The sequence below is a fragment of the Oryctolagus cuniculus genome, chromosome 8 (genome assembly GCF_964237555.1).
Source record: "Oryctolagus cuniculus chromosome 8, mOryCun1.1, whole genome shotgun sequence".
In the NCBI taxonomy this organism is placed as follows: domain Eukaryota; kingdom Metazoa; phylum Chordata; class Mammalia; order Lagomorpha; family Leporidae; genus Oryctolagus; species Oryctolagus cuniculus.
In genome coordinates this window covers 64,237,691-64,255,191 of record NC_091439.1, presented here as the reverse complement: position 1 = coordinate 64,255,191, position 17,501 = coordinate 64,237,691, and the positions used below count along the sequence as shown (strand labels likewise).

The following is a 17,501-nucleotide window of genomic DNA, read 5'->3' as shown; positions in this document are numbered from 1 at the left end:
CAGCAAAACACATTCTTTGGCATTTAACTGCCTTTGTAGTTTACAAATTAACAGAAGTTTCACAATTGTGTTTTCAATACACACACACACACACACATATATATAAATAGACAGGCAGAGTTAGACAGTGAGAGAGAGAGACAGAAAGAAAGGTCTTCCTTCCGTTGGTTCACCCCCCAAATGGCCGCTATGGCCGGCGTGCTGCGCCGATCCGAAGCCAGGAGCCAGGTGCTTCCTCCTGGTCTCCCATGCAGGTGCAGCGCCCAAGCACTTGGGCCATCCTCCACTGCCTTTCCGGGCCACAGCAGAGAGCTGGACTGAAGAGGAGCAACCGGGACAGAACCGGCGCCCCAACTGGGACTAGAACCCGGGTGCCAGCACCACAGGTGGAGGATTAGCCTAGTGAGCCGTGGCGCCGGCCAAAAATATATTTTTAAAAGGCCAATTTAGGCAGGCGCCGCGGCTCACTAGGCTAATCCTCCGCCTTGCTGCGCCAGCACACCCGGTTCTAGTCCCGGTTGGGGCGCCGGATTCTGTCCCGGTTGCCCATCTTCCAGGCTAGCTCTCTGCTGTGGCCAGGGAGTGCAGTGGAGGATGGCCCAAGTCTTTGGGCCCTGCACCCCATGGGAGACCACGATAAGTACCTGGCTCCTGCCATCGGATCAGCGCGGTGCGCCGGCCAAAGCGTGCTGGCCGCAGTGGCCATTGGAGGGTGAACCAACGGCAAAGGAAGACCTTTCTCTCTGTCTCTCTCTCACTGTCCACTCTGCCTGTCAAAAAAAAAAAAAAAAGGCCAATTTAAAGCAGTAACCTTTTTCTACACAACCTATCAAATTACTTCATTTGTAAGATGGAAGCCAACTAGCAGAGAATCATGATGTAGTTTTCTACTGCAGAAGCCAGTGTGAGTCAGAAATGTTTTATCTGATCAGATACACCTGCATTTTAAATGCGATGAGACATTTACATCACCTTGGAGGAAAATGAGTTTAAACAGAAGTAGAATGAGAGGCCGGTGTTGTGGAGAGTTGAGTGAAACCACCATCTGTGATGCCAACATCCCTTACCGGCACCAGTTTGAGACCTGACTGCTCTGCTTCTGTTGCAGCTCCTTGCCAATGTGCCTGGGAATGCAAAGCAGCGGAAGATGGCCCAGGTCCTGGTCCCCGCACCCAAATGGGAGACCCAGTAGAAGCTCCTGGCCCCTGGCTTCAGCCTGGCCCATCTCTGGCTGTTGCAGTCATTTGACGAGTAAACCAGTAGATGGAAGATCTCTCTCTTTCTCTCTGCACTTCCTCTCTGTAACACTGGCTTTCAAATGAAATAAATAAATCTTAAAAAAAAAAAGAAGGACAAAGCTGTTTCATTTACTTTGACTTTTGAGGAAAAAGAAGAGTACAGAATCTGTATCATTCTATAGCATATTTTGCAGAAAAACTAAAATATGTTGCATGCTTATTAGTGTTGCTTTGTTTAAAACAGGCATCATGCTGCTTCCAAGGGAAAGATATTAAGCATTATAATCTAAGGTAGTGGAAATTTCAAAATATTACAAATCTGGGCATTAAACTTACTGAATTTTGACCACTGCATGTGTAGAACAGGAGTAACAATAATATATAGATCAAAAAAAATTGTTCTGAGGATTAGAGATAATATAAATTGGCCCAGTAAACTGCCCAGCAAATGTAAAATAAATCAGACTTTAAAACTGACAAACTTTGTTGGCCAAAAGGTAGAATCAGCAAATCATACACTGATTTACATAAACCACATACAATGATAACATAAGTGTTGGCTGCTGTCCTTATCATCACCAACACCATCCTAAGATGGGAAAGAGGAGTTGAGGGATCCTGAAGGAAACCAGGAGAACCCCTATTTGCTGCAGGCTGTATCGATACTAAGAAGCCAACCTGGTAAAGTAACAAGAGAGTTATGGATGGCAAAGGCACCACCATACCTCTGACTTTTCAGTTGGATATTAGATCTGAAACAAAATATTGAGTAAGGCTTGGTTTATCATGAGATGGTGGCCCCACTTGGAATAAGCAGCGACTTAAAGAAGACCTTTATTAAATCCTTTTCTATCTGCTGATGCCTGCTTCCTCCCCTGCAGCTGACAAACAAGGCTGACAAGCAGACACACAGAGGCAGACAGGGATGGATGCACCAGCAGGCTGCTTGTAGCACAAGTGTTGGTGTGGTGGCAGTGAGAATTTTTTCCCGCTATTGGAAGTTATGTTACCAAAAAACAAAAACAAACAAAAAAAAAAAACAAAACAAAAAACAAAGGTAAAAAAGAAATGACAATACATATTATTAATAAATTGCATTCTCAGAGAATCAAAGCATTCTGGGAAGCTTTGCAATTGTTCTTTGAGCACCTCTGAAGAGATCCATAGTTTTTGTGTCATGTTGAAAGAGTGCTAGGGCTCCTTCTGACTGCTTGCTCTGAATTATATAGTATCTTAATATGTGAAAAACACTTTTAAAACTTCCACTTCTTTGCTTTTTTTCTTTAAAGGGAAAATTTATGAGCTCTTAGCTAAAAGATCACATTTAGAAGGCATAGCTACAAAATAAGAGGACTCATTTGATTTGGGTTCTAAAGTCCTTAATATTGAAACCCATCTGCTCCAGCTGGGAGGGGCAAACTAGGTCCTGCTGACCATCTCCTGCCTTGAATTTGGGGAGAGCAAAATTAGAGTTCTCTGCAGGACTGACAGAGTAGTTCAGGGTGGTCGAATAAGATTTCAGGATGCTGTTTTAGGATGAAAGAATCCTTCCAAGGGCCTTGGAAAGAACAAGCACTCCTAAAATTGGAATTAAGGGGCTTAAAAGCAATTGCTAATGAGCACAGCACACTGATTGGAACTATTTATTTTAAAGCAGATAAGTAAAAAAAAAAAAAAAAAGAACATCCTTTTATGTGAGTGATGGAAAGGGTGGGTAAAGAGGCTCACAAAGAAGGGAATTAAGCACCATGTCAGTCTTGGGAATATTTAACTAGTAAGGAATAGCCAGCAGTATTGAAATGTGTCAGCAATTATGACTGCAGCACATGGCACATGATAGGTACTCAAGGTATATCTGTTAAGTGAATGGAATGATACATAAATTGAAAACATATGAAGATCTACATATAGGTGATAGGAACTAGAACTCCTCTCCCCCCAGTACTCTAATAGCTGGCAAAACATTGTCTCCCTTCTCCCTTCACCAGCAAAGAAATTCATCCTACAAGTGTCCTGCCCGTGCTCAGGAGAAAGCCATACTACACAGGGAGGCCAAGAAGAACCGGGACAGACAGGCCTTGCTGGGTTTCACCCATCCCCTTTCGTAACCATTAGAATTATGATGCTTTTCTAACCAATCAGAGCTGTCCATTCTTCATTGAACCTACGCATAAAAACAGACAATTTTCCACAGGTCTTCATTTCTGAAGCCTCTCATAAAATTTGATTAAGTGTGTTATGCTTTGTTACAGGAGTGTCATTTGTGACCCTATGATGGGTGAGGAACAAGGAGTAAGGGAATATAGGCAACTATTGAAAAATGTTTATTGACATCTAGATTCAGATTCAATATGGTTGGTATTCTTCATTTAGGAAAAAAAGTTTCTGTCACCATAGAAATATTATCTTCTAAGTGATAAGAAGGAAAAGTTAACCTGGGCAAGCTATGGCTATGTTAAAGAAAGGGAAGTTCTGGCTACCTCGATTTATTCAGTACACACTGTATATGTGTATTAAAGTACTGCATTATAACCCATAAATATGTACAATGATTGTTACTATAAAATATTTTAAACATGAAGCATCTAGAATCTAAATAAAGCACTAAGTGAACTGTACATTTAAAAAATGTGTCAATGTATTTGCTTAATTAAGTTCTTATGACTACTCAAGTTAATTTTCACTCAGTTACAATTTTTTTAATCTACATTTTTTCTCTCCTTCCCTCTACTGCACATTTGCATCCTCTGACAAAGTGAAACAACCCAGAAACAGCATACTGAGAAAAGTGATGAAGACAGGTGGAGTCATAACATGGAGCTTAACTGACAAGTTAAGAATAAATTGTGCTCTTTCAATCTTTTTATTATTCTTTGAGTTTCTCTACTTTTTAAAACAATTACTTAAAAGTTTAACTGGCACTTAACACTTATACATATTAATAATCTGATATAAGTATAGAATTACAATAATCAAATCAGGGCAGTGAGCATTTCTGTTTCCTCAAAAACGCTGTTTTCTATCCAGTGGGAGACACTGGACTGGTTTTTCCCAGTTATTTTGTAATATATCATAGACTGAGGTAGACCACAGTTATCTGACTGTGGTACAGAACACAAGCACTAACTCCTCCCATCTAACTGCGTGTTGCTACCCACCTGTAACACATCCCTTCTGACCATACACTTCTTACGTCTCTAGTGACCACTGATGTACTCTCTTCTGGTATGAGATTAACATTTTTGGCATCCACAGATGAATGATAAGAGTATGGCATTTCTGTCTTTGCACACTTTAAATTTATCCAATAATACAGATCCTATGTACATGAGTACATGGATATTTTTCCTTTATTTTGCCTGCAGCATTGGCTATTCTGCATTTATAGTTATGACCTGTACTAAGTCCACAAAAACATTCAATCATGTCATTCAGATATTAACTTTCAGAAAGAGCTGCATTCTCTTTTTGCTTTATCTAAGTGCAGTCATTAACAGCAAAGATGGTAATGTTTACCACAGTACGTAGTTTCCCCTGGCACCTTCACCCTTTATTTTGTAATTTGTCTCATTTTTATTGATATCATCTACTTACACATCAGTCTCTCTAACAAGACTGCACTTGCTTCATGAAATAGGTCTCTAATTTATCTTGGAATCCTTAGTGTCCTTATTTTGTAAACACTTACTAAATGCTTATGAAATGAAGCTTTCTCTTGTATTTTCCTTCTCCAGTTGTGTTTTCTAATTAGTTTCCATTAATTCTGAGGTGCTTTTGTAAGACTAATTTTCCCTTTCATTTTAACTTCATGGATCTTTGTGTCTGGTAGAAAAAAGTATACTCTTTGAGAGCAACTAAATACCAAATAGTGTCTCAGCACATTAAAAAATCCCCTCCTAGCCTGTTTATTTTTGATTATTATATATATGAAAAAGTACTGTGATTTAAATAAATGCCAATATATCAATATGTATAACATATCAAACAAAATCTAAATAACAGACAGGAACAACTCCACTAAAGAACACTTATAAAAGTTGCCCACTGAACTGCAATAACTGGTGAAAAATAAAGCATTATATTTACATTAAGGGACCAAATAATGTCACTTTGCAATGTGAGGTACTGAAAGATCATTATAAAAATAGTTCACCTCAGGGGGCTTCCATAGCCTTGGCAGCTCATGACAAGAGCCTAGGGTGATTACTGAGGCCATAAACAAGAGTGTCAATTTGTTAAGTCAACAACAGGAGTCACTGTGCACTTACTCCTCATGTAGGATCTCTGTCCTTAGTGTGCTGTACATTGTGATTTAATGCTATAACTAGTACTCAAACAGTATTTTTCACTTTATGTTTCTGTGTGGGAGCAAACTGTTGAAATCTTTACTTAATGTATGCTAAACTGATCTTCTGTATATAAAGAGAATCTAAAATGAATCTTGATGTGAATGGAAGGGGAGAGGGAGTGGGAAAGGGGAGGGTTGCGGGTTGGAGGGATGTTATGGGGGGGAAGCCATTGTAATCCATAAGCTGTACTTTGGAAATTTATATTCATTAAATAAAAGTTTAAAAAAAAATAGTTCACTACTTCAGCAATGTTTTCAAACTGATGGGAAACTCAGGGCTTACGTTTCTTATACTTTTTTTAAAACATAATCAGAAGGTAAAATTGTATCTTTCATTCTCAATAGTAAGTTGTGATATAAACACAATCAAAATCTTAGCAATTTATTTTCAGGGTTAGCAATGAGATGCCAAGTACTGGCCTGGCAGACAACATTAGTGCAAAGGCTTAAGCCTCTTACCATCAAATCCATCTTCCTCTGACCCTAGTTCATCATCTGAGCAGATGTTGAGGACGTTTACCAGCATCTCAGTGACTAGAGAAAGAAATGGGGAAAAGTCAGACTTTATACTACAACCCGAGTTACCCTGGCACCGTTAATGAACAAGACTAGTGATAATATGTCCAAGTCAGTTAGTATATAGAATAAAAAAGAAAGGAAGGGGCAGTAGAAGGAGAGAAATGAGGAGGAAGGGACAAAAGGCTAATTCTTCTAAATAGAAAGGAGATCAAGTAAATAAAATTTTAAATGTAAATTTTTCTAATTTTATGTATTACACACTAATACCTACTATTTTTAATGAACTCTATTGTTAAATATATTATAGCCTTCAAAATATTATAGCTCTAAGCACTATCATGCAATAATTATTAGTATCAGTTGTGTAAAGAAAGTATGGCTATTCTAACCTTTTAATTTGAAAAGTAATTTGTAAAATAAAATAATACTATGGAAGCACAGTACATGGGGTAAGAAAAAAGGTAGATATTATTGTTCGGAACCAGGGAAAACTCATTTTACTTATTTTCAGAGAACTGGTTCTAAAAGTGTATAATGCCTTCCATCAAATATTACTCATTTCTTTCATTTTCCCTTATGTTTTTTAGTGTATTTGCTAACAGGTAACACAATGGCATACATTCAAATCACTTTTTTCATGGTACGACTTGTGAATTTCACTGGTTAGGCCAAAATGTTTCTCTTTCTGCGTGTTACATGGTAAGAGACACCACGTTTTTCCTTCTTTCCTAGGCCATCTTAAAATAAAGAACATTTCAGGATTACACAGCATACCTTTTTCTCCAACAAATGGCAGGGACCAAGTGAAAACATCCATGAAATTTGGAAGCCAGTATGGATGTGGCGAACAGTTGAATTGCCTGATATTCATAACATTGTTCTCATACTTCAATACTGCAGCTGAAAACACAAACAGAACTATGTCAGACTCACAGAGCACATTTCTGCTTCTACACCTAACTTTAGCTGATCAAGAAAATACAACCAGTTTACTTAAGTTCCAAAATACCAAGGCAGACAGCTTACTTATCTCTAAATGCTTACTCCACTTTGAGACTTAAAGCTCACTCAGTGTTAATATGTGATTTCATAATATGTGAAACTGAACACAAGATGATATACAATTTGGCAAATATTCCTATAAAATAGTTAATCAAATGTCTGTCATGAATTGGTCCAAGCGCTTGGTGCAGCCAAGAACATTCTAGTTTTATTTATTCAATTCCACTAATAAAAATGGCATAGCTAAGTAAGTTTGATGTAATTTAATAATCTCCCAAACATCTGAATTTTGTTTTTTTAAAAAAGCATACCTCTTCTTCCAGTACAACTCACAAAAACAGTTGTAAAAGTAGTTGAAATTAGACTGCTTTCTTGACTTACTAAGGTGAAATGTTGAAATTGAATTTCACATAAAATGAATCTGCATTCTGATTCTGATGTCTAGAAATATGCACAGTCCATGACCTAGAAAAATGAACCTGCATTTCACTCTGCTTTGTATGGTGTCTGGAAGGGAGACAGACTCTAATACAGAATGCTTCATTTGGGGGAGATCCTGAGAGCACAGCTAGTTCTACTTCTGCCTGGATTCAGAAATTCATTTGATGGTAATCATGATTGACACAGGGTTAGCAGGTCTCTGTGAGCCTTTTCAATAAAGGAAAAGCTGCCTGTTTTAATGGGCTGATGTGTTGTCTGTGGTTGGACAATTTTAAGTTGTGGTGAATTCTCAGGTTGAGATCAAATCCGCTTTTACCATTCACTGATTCTAGTTCTGCTTTCCGGAAAAATATGAAACAAGTATGTTTTGCTTCTAAATGAAAGCCTATTAAATATTAAAAATGATACTTTCATTTCATACCTTTCTGAGCTCTGGCAAGATTTCACTTTTATTATTCTATCACAGTATGATTGGCATTACATTAGTGAGAGTAATGATCAGACCCTACAAGATGTCAAATGAGCTATACTTTAGTGGTTGAAAAGAAAGAAAATTAATCATTTCATCACTTTACTTTTTTAGGATGACTTACATGAAATACGTTGTAGCATATGGTTATACATAACACAACAAAATTAGCTCTTAAAAAAATCCATGTATTGGGGGCCAGTGTTGTGGCATAGCAGGTAAAGCACCCACATGTGATACCAGCATTCTATATGGACACAGGTTTGAGTCCAAGCTGCTCCACTTACAATCCAGCTCCCTGCTGATGTAGCTGGGAAAGCAGCGGAGGATGGTTCAAGTGTTGGGCACCTGCACCTATGTGGGAGACCCATGTGGGGCTCCTGGCTTCAGCCTGGTCCAACCCTGGCTATTGCAACCATCTGGGGAGTGAATCAGCAAATGGACGATTCTCTCTCTGTCTCTCCCTCTCTCTCTCTGTGGCTCTGCCTTTCAAATAAATAAAATAAATATATATTTTTTAAAAACTATATATTGGAAAGTTACTGAATGTTTATCAGGCTTTAACAGAGAAATGTTTCCAAACTCTGCATTTGCTCTTCTACCTGGAATATCTGCCCAGAAACCTCTGCATATCCCAATCCTTCTCCTGGTTTGGAATTCAGCATAGCTACTATACCTCCTCTGAAAGCTTTTTTGATAACTTTGGATGCAATCCCTCCTTCCTCTAAATTCCACAGTGCATTTTTTTTTTCAATTTTGACTACAGCTATTCTTTGTATTTATGTATATGCTAACTCCATCTTTAAGGCTTTAAATTTCTTTGTGTCTCATGTGGCTCCTTACTCAGTCCAGATGCTCAGAAGCAGGCGACACACATCCCCTAGATTCTTTTTTTTTTTTTTTTTTTACAGGCAGAGTGGACAGAGAGACAGACAGAGAGAAAGGTCTTCCTTTGCTGTTGGTTCACCCTCCAATGCCCGCTGTGGCCTGTGTGCTGCGGCCAGCGCACCTCGCTGATCCAAAGGCAGGAGCCAGGTGCTTATCCTGGTCTCCCATGGGGTGCAGGGCCCAAGCACCTGGGCCATCCTCCACTGCACTCCCTGGCCACAGCAGAGAGCTGGCCTGGAAGAGGGGCAACCGGGACAGAATCCGGCGCCCCGACTGGGACTAGAACCCAGTGTGCCGGCGCCACTAGGCAGAGGATTAGCCTATTGAGCTGCGGTGCCGGCGCCTATATTCTTTTTCAAGCAAATTTTTTGCTAAGCCTTCAATCCTCTTTCATGTAACATGGCTTCCTGACTCCTTTTTCACACTGCTCACCCCTCATACGGATGCATGCCAGATGGGCAGTGTCTCTATTGAACAGTGCTGGAACTAATGTAATCTTTTAACTGGGTTTGATCAGTACAGACAAGTTTTCTGTAGTTTGGCCATTATACATGCTACATAGCAGCGTAACATTGTGTGGCTGTTTTCAACAGATTACACGTAGCTAAATGCATGCTTGTAAAGAGTAAAGTCTGCTTTGATTCATTTCTGGGTAATCAACACGGTTCCAGGGAACACAGAGTCATAGACACTTGGGGGAATCAACATTGATATGAAGGAAGTCATTTTCTTCTTCCACTCGATAACGAACTCATCGTATGTTTCTGGAAATCCATTCTCCTCTACATTATACTATCATTTATGCCATCTGTCACTTGATCTAAGAATACATTTACATGGTACTAAAACATGCAAAATGAAAAAATAAACATGGCAAATTACCACACACCACTACCTCTGATCTTCAGCACAGGGAATGGCAAGGTATTTCCCATCTTGACTAGTGCTACATAAGCACTGGCTCCACGGAAAAGATTTTTACTAACTTTGAGTAAAACACATTTATAGTAGAAATGTATCCTCATATCCTCAAAAGAATCTTTCAAGACTCTAAATTGTCTTTTCAAAGAGCAATTTTTTCTGTAAGAATCCCCAACTTTTTATTAACATTAGTGTGGTGATATAGCAGAAAGACAGAAAATAACTATAATTTATCCTCACTATTCACTGAGTCAACCAATCTTGGATTTCAAATATTTGAAAAAAATTATGTTTGTACTGAACATGTACAGACTTTTCCCTTTGTCATTATCCCTTAAACAGTACCACGCAATAACAATTTCCATTGTGTTAGGCATTATAAATAATCTGGAGGTGATGTGATGTATATGGAAAGATGCGCACAGGTCACAAGCAAATACTGAGCCATTTTACGGAAGGAACTTGAGCATCCACAGATTTTGTGTTCAGAGGCTCCTGGAGCCAATCCCCCACAGGTAAGGAGGGATGAATGTATTATAAATACAGTGCCCTGGAGGAAAGGGAACACCTTCACTTAATCTTCATGCAAATCTAAAAAGCAGGTGTGACTTCCCTTACATTACAAAGAAATCACAGTTGAGAAATAAGAAACTTGTTCAAGATCATGAAACCACAAACTGGCAGAAGTCGCCCACACTGAAACATGGCTTTTCTCCTGACATCAAGTTCCACCACTCCCTGCTGTCTTTCCTAAAATTGCAAAGGTATGAATCCTAGTCCTGAATGTTATATTAATTTGACTTGGAATATGACATTTATAATTAAAGAGGTTTCAGCTCTTTCTAAGTGTTAAGTTAGGTCTGTCCAGCAGATAAAACAGAGTTCTGTTCTGTAGGTGATGAGATAAAAGCATTCATTCATTCAACTTTTGCTCAACACAATTTATTTAAGAGCCTACTGATAAGGTGAAATAGTTTTCAGATTTTATTTTGGGTTACTAAAAATAGAAGTCATATATTTTAACAGTAGCCATGTTTGCTATATGCCTAGAACTATGTTCAGTCCTCAAATCTTCACAACCTTCCTCAAAAGTGGTTCTTATCATTTGCCTTTTGAAAACAAGCAGAGAGGCTCTGTTTTTTGCCCACAGTCACACTCAGGAAGGTTTAGAAAGTTCTGTCCAGAATCTCAAGTTCCTGATTCTTCATGTATACTATAAACACTCACCCTAACAACATAAACCATTCAATGTTTACGAAATGTTAGACACAAATTCTGTGTCCTCTTATGTTTAGTCTCAGAAAAGCACTGAAGGCCAGGAAGCCAGAATGCTGGATGGATTCCTGTCACTCATGGGACCCAATGCCACGAACTTAGGTTTCAGTTACCTCTTCTAACTGCATGGGTTTACTCAGAGAATTTATGAGATCTCTTCCCCACCTGAAGGATGTTAATGAATTATCAGTAATTCTATAGGCTATTAATCAGACTTTTTCTTCTTTTTCCCTGGATTAAAACAAAAAACAATTTAAAAACAAAATTATAAAAATGTATATTTTTATTCAGTAATATGTTTATGCAAAAATACCTTCTGAATAGCCTTACACTGATAAATTACTCATGCATGTGGAAATTTTGTATAATAACTATATATCACAAAAACACAGGAAAAAATAAAACATTCTCAAATATCTGCAGTCACGAAATTCACAGTTAATGTTTCATCTTCCACCTCCCACATCCTCCTCCCCTGCCACCTGCCTCCAACTGGTATTGGGATTACAAAACCCAACTGGAGCACTAACAGTGTACTCTTCTCTGAAGTACTGAAACGATGTTTATGTCCAGTGTAATATAAATAATACAAACAGCTGTAAGGCAGGAGTCACTCAAGACCACCCCAGGACAACTTGTCTTAGAAATACGGAGAGAGAAAAATAAAAGTGTATCATCAAGGAGCTGCTCTACTGTGCTGGCAATTTCACAGGACCTTGTTGCTTAACACTTGCATTGGAAGTCTGGGACACACTGTGACATGAAAATAGGCCTTAGGCTATTGACTGCAATTTAGGGCAGACCAGACAGCACGGAAAGAAAGGTTTTCCTGCTGCACCAGCAGGGGTGAAGAACAGTCAGAAGAAAGCTTGGCATACAGGGAAATACTAATCCCATGGATCTTGGGGCCTGACTGCTAGATCTTAACCTGACATCAGTATTACAGTCTTAAAATTAGGCAATGATTTGGTCCAATCATTTTTATTGTACCTGTAGAACCCTGTCTTTAAAGTTATGCTACAGGAGAGTATACAAAATCAATAAGGAAGGGCCGACTCCTACTCCATGCAGGTAGAAAGGACATGGGACTCTACTATTTTTAATAGCACGATGGGCTCTCCTTTACGTAAGTGAAGCTCATGGAATAGAATCTATGTCTCAATCCACTGTTCTACCTGCTCATGCCCTAAGGTGCTGAACCATATCCAAATTATAAATTTGAAAATTTATATGAGACACATCTAATATTTCATCAGAGCTTGACAATGTTTCTCAACAAATTCTCTACAGTTGTTATTACCCTGGGAAGCTGGTGACAAATAGATGAATACTAAACAAAAACAAACAAAGAAAAAAAATAAAAACAAAGTCCCTATAAGAAGCTTATAGATTAAGGGGCATTATCAAAGTATTATCACAAAGCCATGGACCCAAGAATATTCCAGGTGGATTTCAAAAGGAATACAAAGAAAGTTCTTCTGAATTCTTCTTCTTTATATTAGTAACTAAAACTACCAACATATCTCAGGCATTCCAAACAGTTATGTCATTAGAGTAAAATCAGTATTACTCCTTTTCTCATCCTCTACTTAGACTTGCAGTTCCTTATCTGTAACTGACCATTCACTTCTATTTTCAAAACATGGGAAAGAGGGAAACAAAAGAGATGAAGAAGACAGGAAGCCAAATGAGGGCATTCTAGAATTGTTATAACAATAAAATTTGCATGAATAGACCTGGAATGTTGTTCCCTCCAGTTCTTCCACCAGAAGATGCAACAGGAGAAAAACTAGCACCATGGTGTTCTTTTGGCAAAGCCCTACCACCACAGAGAGAGACATAATGGCTTAACGGATAAAATTCTTCATGTATGACCCATGCGCTCATAATGGTCTACAGCAATATTCTGAGAATGGTAAGTAGCATGAAAGTGTTTTTTGATTCCAGGAGAGATATTACGCTTTAAAAAAAATCTGTACTTTCTGATAAAGATTATTTTGGGGGAATACAATTTTCACTTGTGATTATGTAAAGGTATATATGCATACTCACCCACATGCATATTTTTCTGTAGTATATTAGCATATATGACCACAGTCTCTAGTAATTCCTTCCATTCCCAGATCTTTTTTTTTTTGTTTTGTTTTGTTTTGACAGGCAGAGTTAGACAGTGAGAGAGAGAGAGAGAGAGAAAGAGAAAAAGGTTTTCCTTCCATTGGTTCACCCCCACCCCCAAATGGCTGCTATGGCCGGCACACTGCACTGATCTGAAGCCAGAAGCCAGGTGCTTCCTCCTTGTCTCCCATGTGGGTGCAGGGCCCAAGCATTTGGGCAATCCTCCACTGCCTTCCTGGGCCACAGAAGAGGAGCAACTGGGACAGGACCAGCACCCCAACCGGGACTAGAACCCGGAGTGCCGGTGCTGTAGGCGGAGGATTAGCCTAGTGAGCCACAGCGCTGGCCAGATCTGACTTTTAATGCCTGTCTCCCTCTCCCCTCCACAAATGTCATATTCTTGCCTGATGGGTTCAGTTTTAAAAGGAATCCTTTGTTATCACTATCATTATCATGACTTAGTTAAGGGGGAATTCACTAACTCATGATGGTTACCACACTGGGTAAGCAAGGACTGCCCTGGGGAACCACCTTTCCTCCCCAGCTCATCACCTCAGCACAAAGTACCTGTCCAAGCCATTTATGAAGATGATTTCAAAGTTTTCAGTTTTGGGGTAATTCGATCATACTAATCGTCTTCAAGATGAGAAATTTAATTTACTATTTGTACTGTTTGATTCAGTACCGAAAACAGGGTCTTTCCTCAGAAAATTCTCAGTTTCATGCAGTAATTAAATTTCAGCCAAACTGAAATATTTTATTACAAATGGATAGAAAAAAAGGAATATATAACTAAATTGAAGTCATGAGATTTTTAAAATAAAATTTATTATGTATATTTAAGGTATATAGCATGTTATGGGATACATCTAGACAGTGAAAAGGTTACTATAACATATTCATTATCTCAGAGTTACCTCATTTTCTTTTGTTTTTGTGACAAGAGCAGCTAAGATTTACTCATTTACATGGGTCAAGGACACACTCATATGTTACTATATATAACGCTTTGATGCACATGCCCAGCTTCTACAAAACTCCTCTTACTATGAGGAAAGCCTTCTCAATAGTGCACTCTTTATTCTTGATGTCTTCATCCTTCATAATACCTACAACAGTTTTTTTTTTCTTTTTTGCCTTTATTACAAGTCTCATAGATAACATCTGGATGATGTTATCTTACCTGCACAGGGGAAGGAGACTACGCTAGATATTTCCATGCAACCACGAGCCAGCCTCATGACTACGTGCATGTGTATGCATGCACACACATATGTATACAGGTGTTTTCCTTCTTAATCTAGCATCAGTAAATTCTACACCAGGTTATGACTCAAACCTAGAAGATGATGATGATGATGGAAGTGATAAAGGTATAATCCCTTTTATTCTTTTAGAATGCTGTGTACTACACCTGGCAAATGACTGATGCCCAATTGTGTTAGCTGAAGAGGAGAGCTAAGGAAAGGCAATAGAAAAAGGAAGGACAAGAGTGAGGAAAAGGAGGAAGGAAAAAAATCCGGTAGGCTGGCAAAAACAAAAGAAAGAAGTGGAAATTTTCAGAAACATAAAAAGATATAACTCATCAGGATACTAAAAATGGAACTAACCACATATGACCAGGAATCTGAGGGAGAATGAAAGGATTTAGGAAAAAGTCAATGCATGACTTCAGAGGCTGAACTCTGTTTTATAATTATGGAAGTCTGAAAATAGAGAGGAGTGGAAATAACACTGGTTCTGACACATGGTAAACTGAATTAATATTGTCCTTACGTGCACTTCACCTCCCAAACTTGTAAAATAGGAATAACATATTTGCCCTCTCATTTTCAAAATATAAAACTCAAATAACACAATAAATGTGATTAATATACATGATAATATACACCATCAGATGAAATATTTGGCACCTGAGAAATGTAAAGTATTGTGACTCAGTTTCAAATTCCTCAGGAGGGGCTGGCTATCAACTTCTAATGATTTGTCATTTTATAATTCAATCTCATGTGTCATAGCTACATCATGGGATACAGAGAATTTAGGACCAAAAATTGATCCTTAATTTTAGCTCAAGACCAGTCAAACATTATGAATCACTACAATTTCAACTAGAGATGTGAATTCTTTTCATTGAAAACTTTTTTTTAAATTTGGGCTAAAATATAATAATTGCATATTTTAAATTAGTATAGTGTAACACCAACACATATACAGAGCATAAACTGGACATACCAGGCAATTTTCCTTCCCATTTCCTCATCTCTTCTTTGAGTTTGGAGTCTACCAGATCCTGGATTCAGTTCTTTATACAGAATATTATACATGATCATAAGCCATGGCAACCCCCTGTGTTCTCTGATACTAGAATCTGTTATGTTCACCCTGTGTTTTTATATCCAAAATCCAACTTCCCTCAACTTCCCTTCCCTAACCCCATCTTTATCTTTAATAATTTAATTCCTATTTCTACTTCAGATAGCTTGTATATATAATTTATACTATATATGTTATAATTATATTATATATGCACATATGTGAAAATTGTTATAATTTTCACCAAAGAGAGATCATGTGTTATTTGTCTTCTGTGTCTGTCTTATTTCATTTAATTTAATGATCTCTGGTCTCACCTATTTTGTTACAAATGCCAGGATTTCATTCTTTCCCATGGCCAAATAATATTCCATTGTGTATATTCTCCATGTGTGTGTGTATGTGTGTGTGTGTGTGCATCTTCTATATCCATTCATCCACTGCAGGGCACCTAGAATGAACCCATGCTTTGTCCATTGTGAGTAATGGAATAATGCTACAATGAACATGAGTGCAGGTATCTCTTTTTATATGCTAATTTTGGAATGAAACCAGTCCCTTACCTTGCATCACATGTGAAAAATCAACTCAGAATAAATCAAAGATCTAAATGGAAGATATGAAACTGTGAAACTAACAGAAGAAAACACAGGGACAAAAGTTCAATATATTCCCATAGGCAACAATTTTTTTTGTAAGACTTCGAAAGCACAGGCAACAAAAGGAAAAATAGACAAAGGGAAACATATTAACCTAAGAAACTTCTGCACAGTAAAAGAAGCACTCAATACAGAATGAGAGAAAATATTGCAAACTATCCTGCAAATGTTTAACCAGAAACATATGTTTATCCAGAAACATATAAGAAACTCAAAAAATTTATCAAGAAGAAGATAAACAATTTAATAAAGAGATAGACAAAGGATTGGAATAGATATTTCTCAAAAGTGAAGATATAAATGGCCAAGAAATATATGAAAAAAATCATAGCAGCAATCAGAGGCGTGAAAACCAAAAGCATTACTAAAACCAAAAGGTATTACATCTCACCCCAGTTAGAATGGCTATTGTTAAAAAAATAATAATAGATTGTGGCAAGAATGTGGAATGAAGGGAACCTTTGTACGTTATTGGTGGGAATGCAAACTAGTATAGCCACTGTGAAGACAGCTGCAGAGGTTTTCCAAAAAAACTAAAAACAAATCTACCAAATGACCCAGTTACTCCAAGTCTGAGGATTTATCTGAAGGAAATTAGTTCAGCATAACAAAGAGATAACATTAAATGTAGGTTTCTTTTGTTGTTAAATTTATAAAAAGAATCACTGTCAGTCATGAATCCCTTACTAGTTTCAGCTGGTACATTTTTTAGAATTCCAATCCACAGTGTTATAATGTTTAATAAGGCTTAAATAATGCCAGGAGAAAAAACAGACAGATTTAGCCGAAGCTTTAAGCTACTGGAGGAGACAGGCACAGAAAACACTGTGCCCGTGTCTTGCTCCGATTGAATGTAACTGATACTTAACCACTCTAAGCACATAAGAAGGGAAACTACACTCTGGTACAAGGTACCTTGAAACTGGAGTTATATGTACACAATCACAGAATGACCCTTTCAACTGCAATCTTATACTTGATATCAAGCTATGAGTTGAAGCTAGCAATGGCTCAGGGTCATGTCTAAGATATCCTTGACACTAAGTTAATATTAAGTCTTACACTTGCTAGCAACAAGTGTATTCTCCATGGGAATAATGTCACAGCTGGCTGTTGACACTGCCAGGTAAAATCCAACAGTTTCCTGCAGGTCTAGAATTTCTAGATAATGAGTAGCAAGTGGCAACTCATTGATTCAAGTTTTAACGTAACTGCTATTGCTACTCTTACTGCCTCTGAAGTACCTGATAGAGAATTTGATTTCTTGAGAAGGAGGTTTCAGTCCAGCCCAAGTCTCATCTAACCAGCAG

At 38.0% G+C, this 17,501-nt stretch overlaps 1 protein-coding gene across 1 annotated transcript in view; it reads right to left on the bottom strand.

Moving 5' to 3' along the window:
• Positions 1 to 17,501, bottom strand: part of PPP3CA (protein phosphatase 3 catalytic subunit alpha) — a gene marked incomplete at its 5' end in the record, with an annotated part of 325,463 nt that overhangs the window by 30,947 nt on the left and 277,015 nt on the right. The window contains 2 exon segments of the mRNA NM_001082692.1: positions 6,046 to 6,120; positions 6,880 to 7,005. Of these exon segments, the coding sequence (NP_001076161.1) occupies positions 6,046 to 6,120; positions 6,880 to 7,005 (201 nt within the window).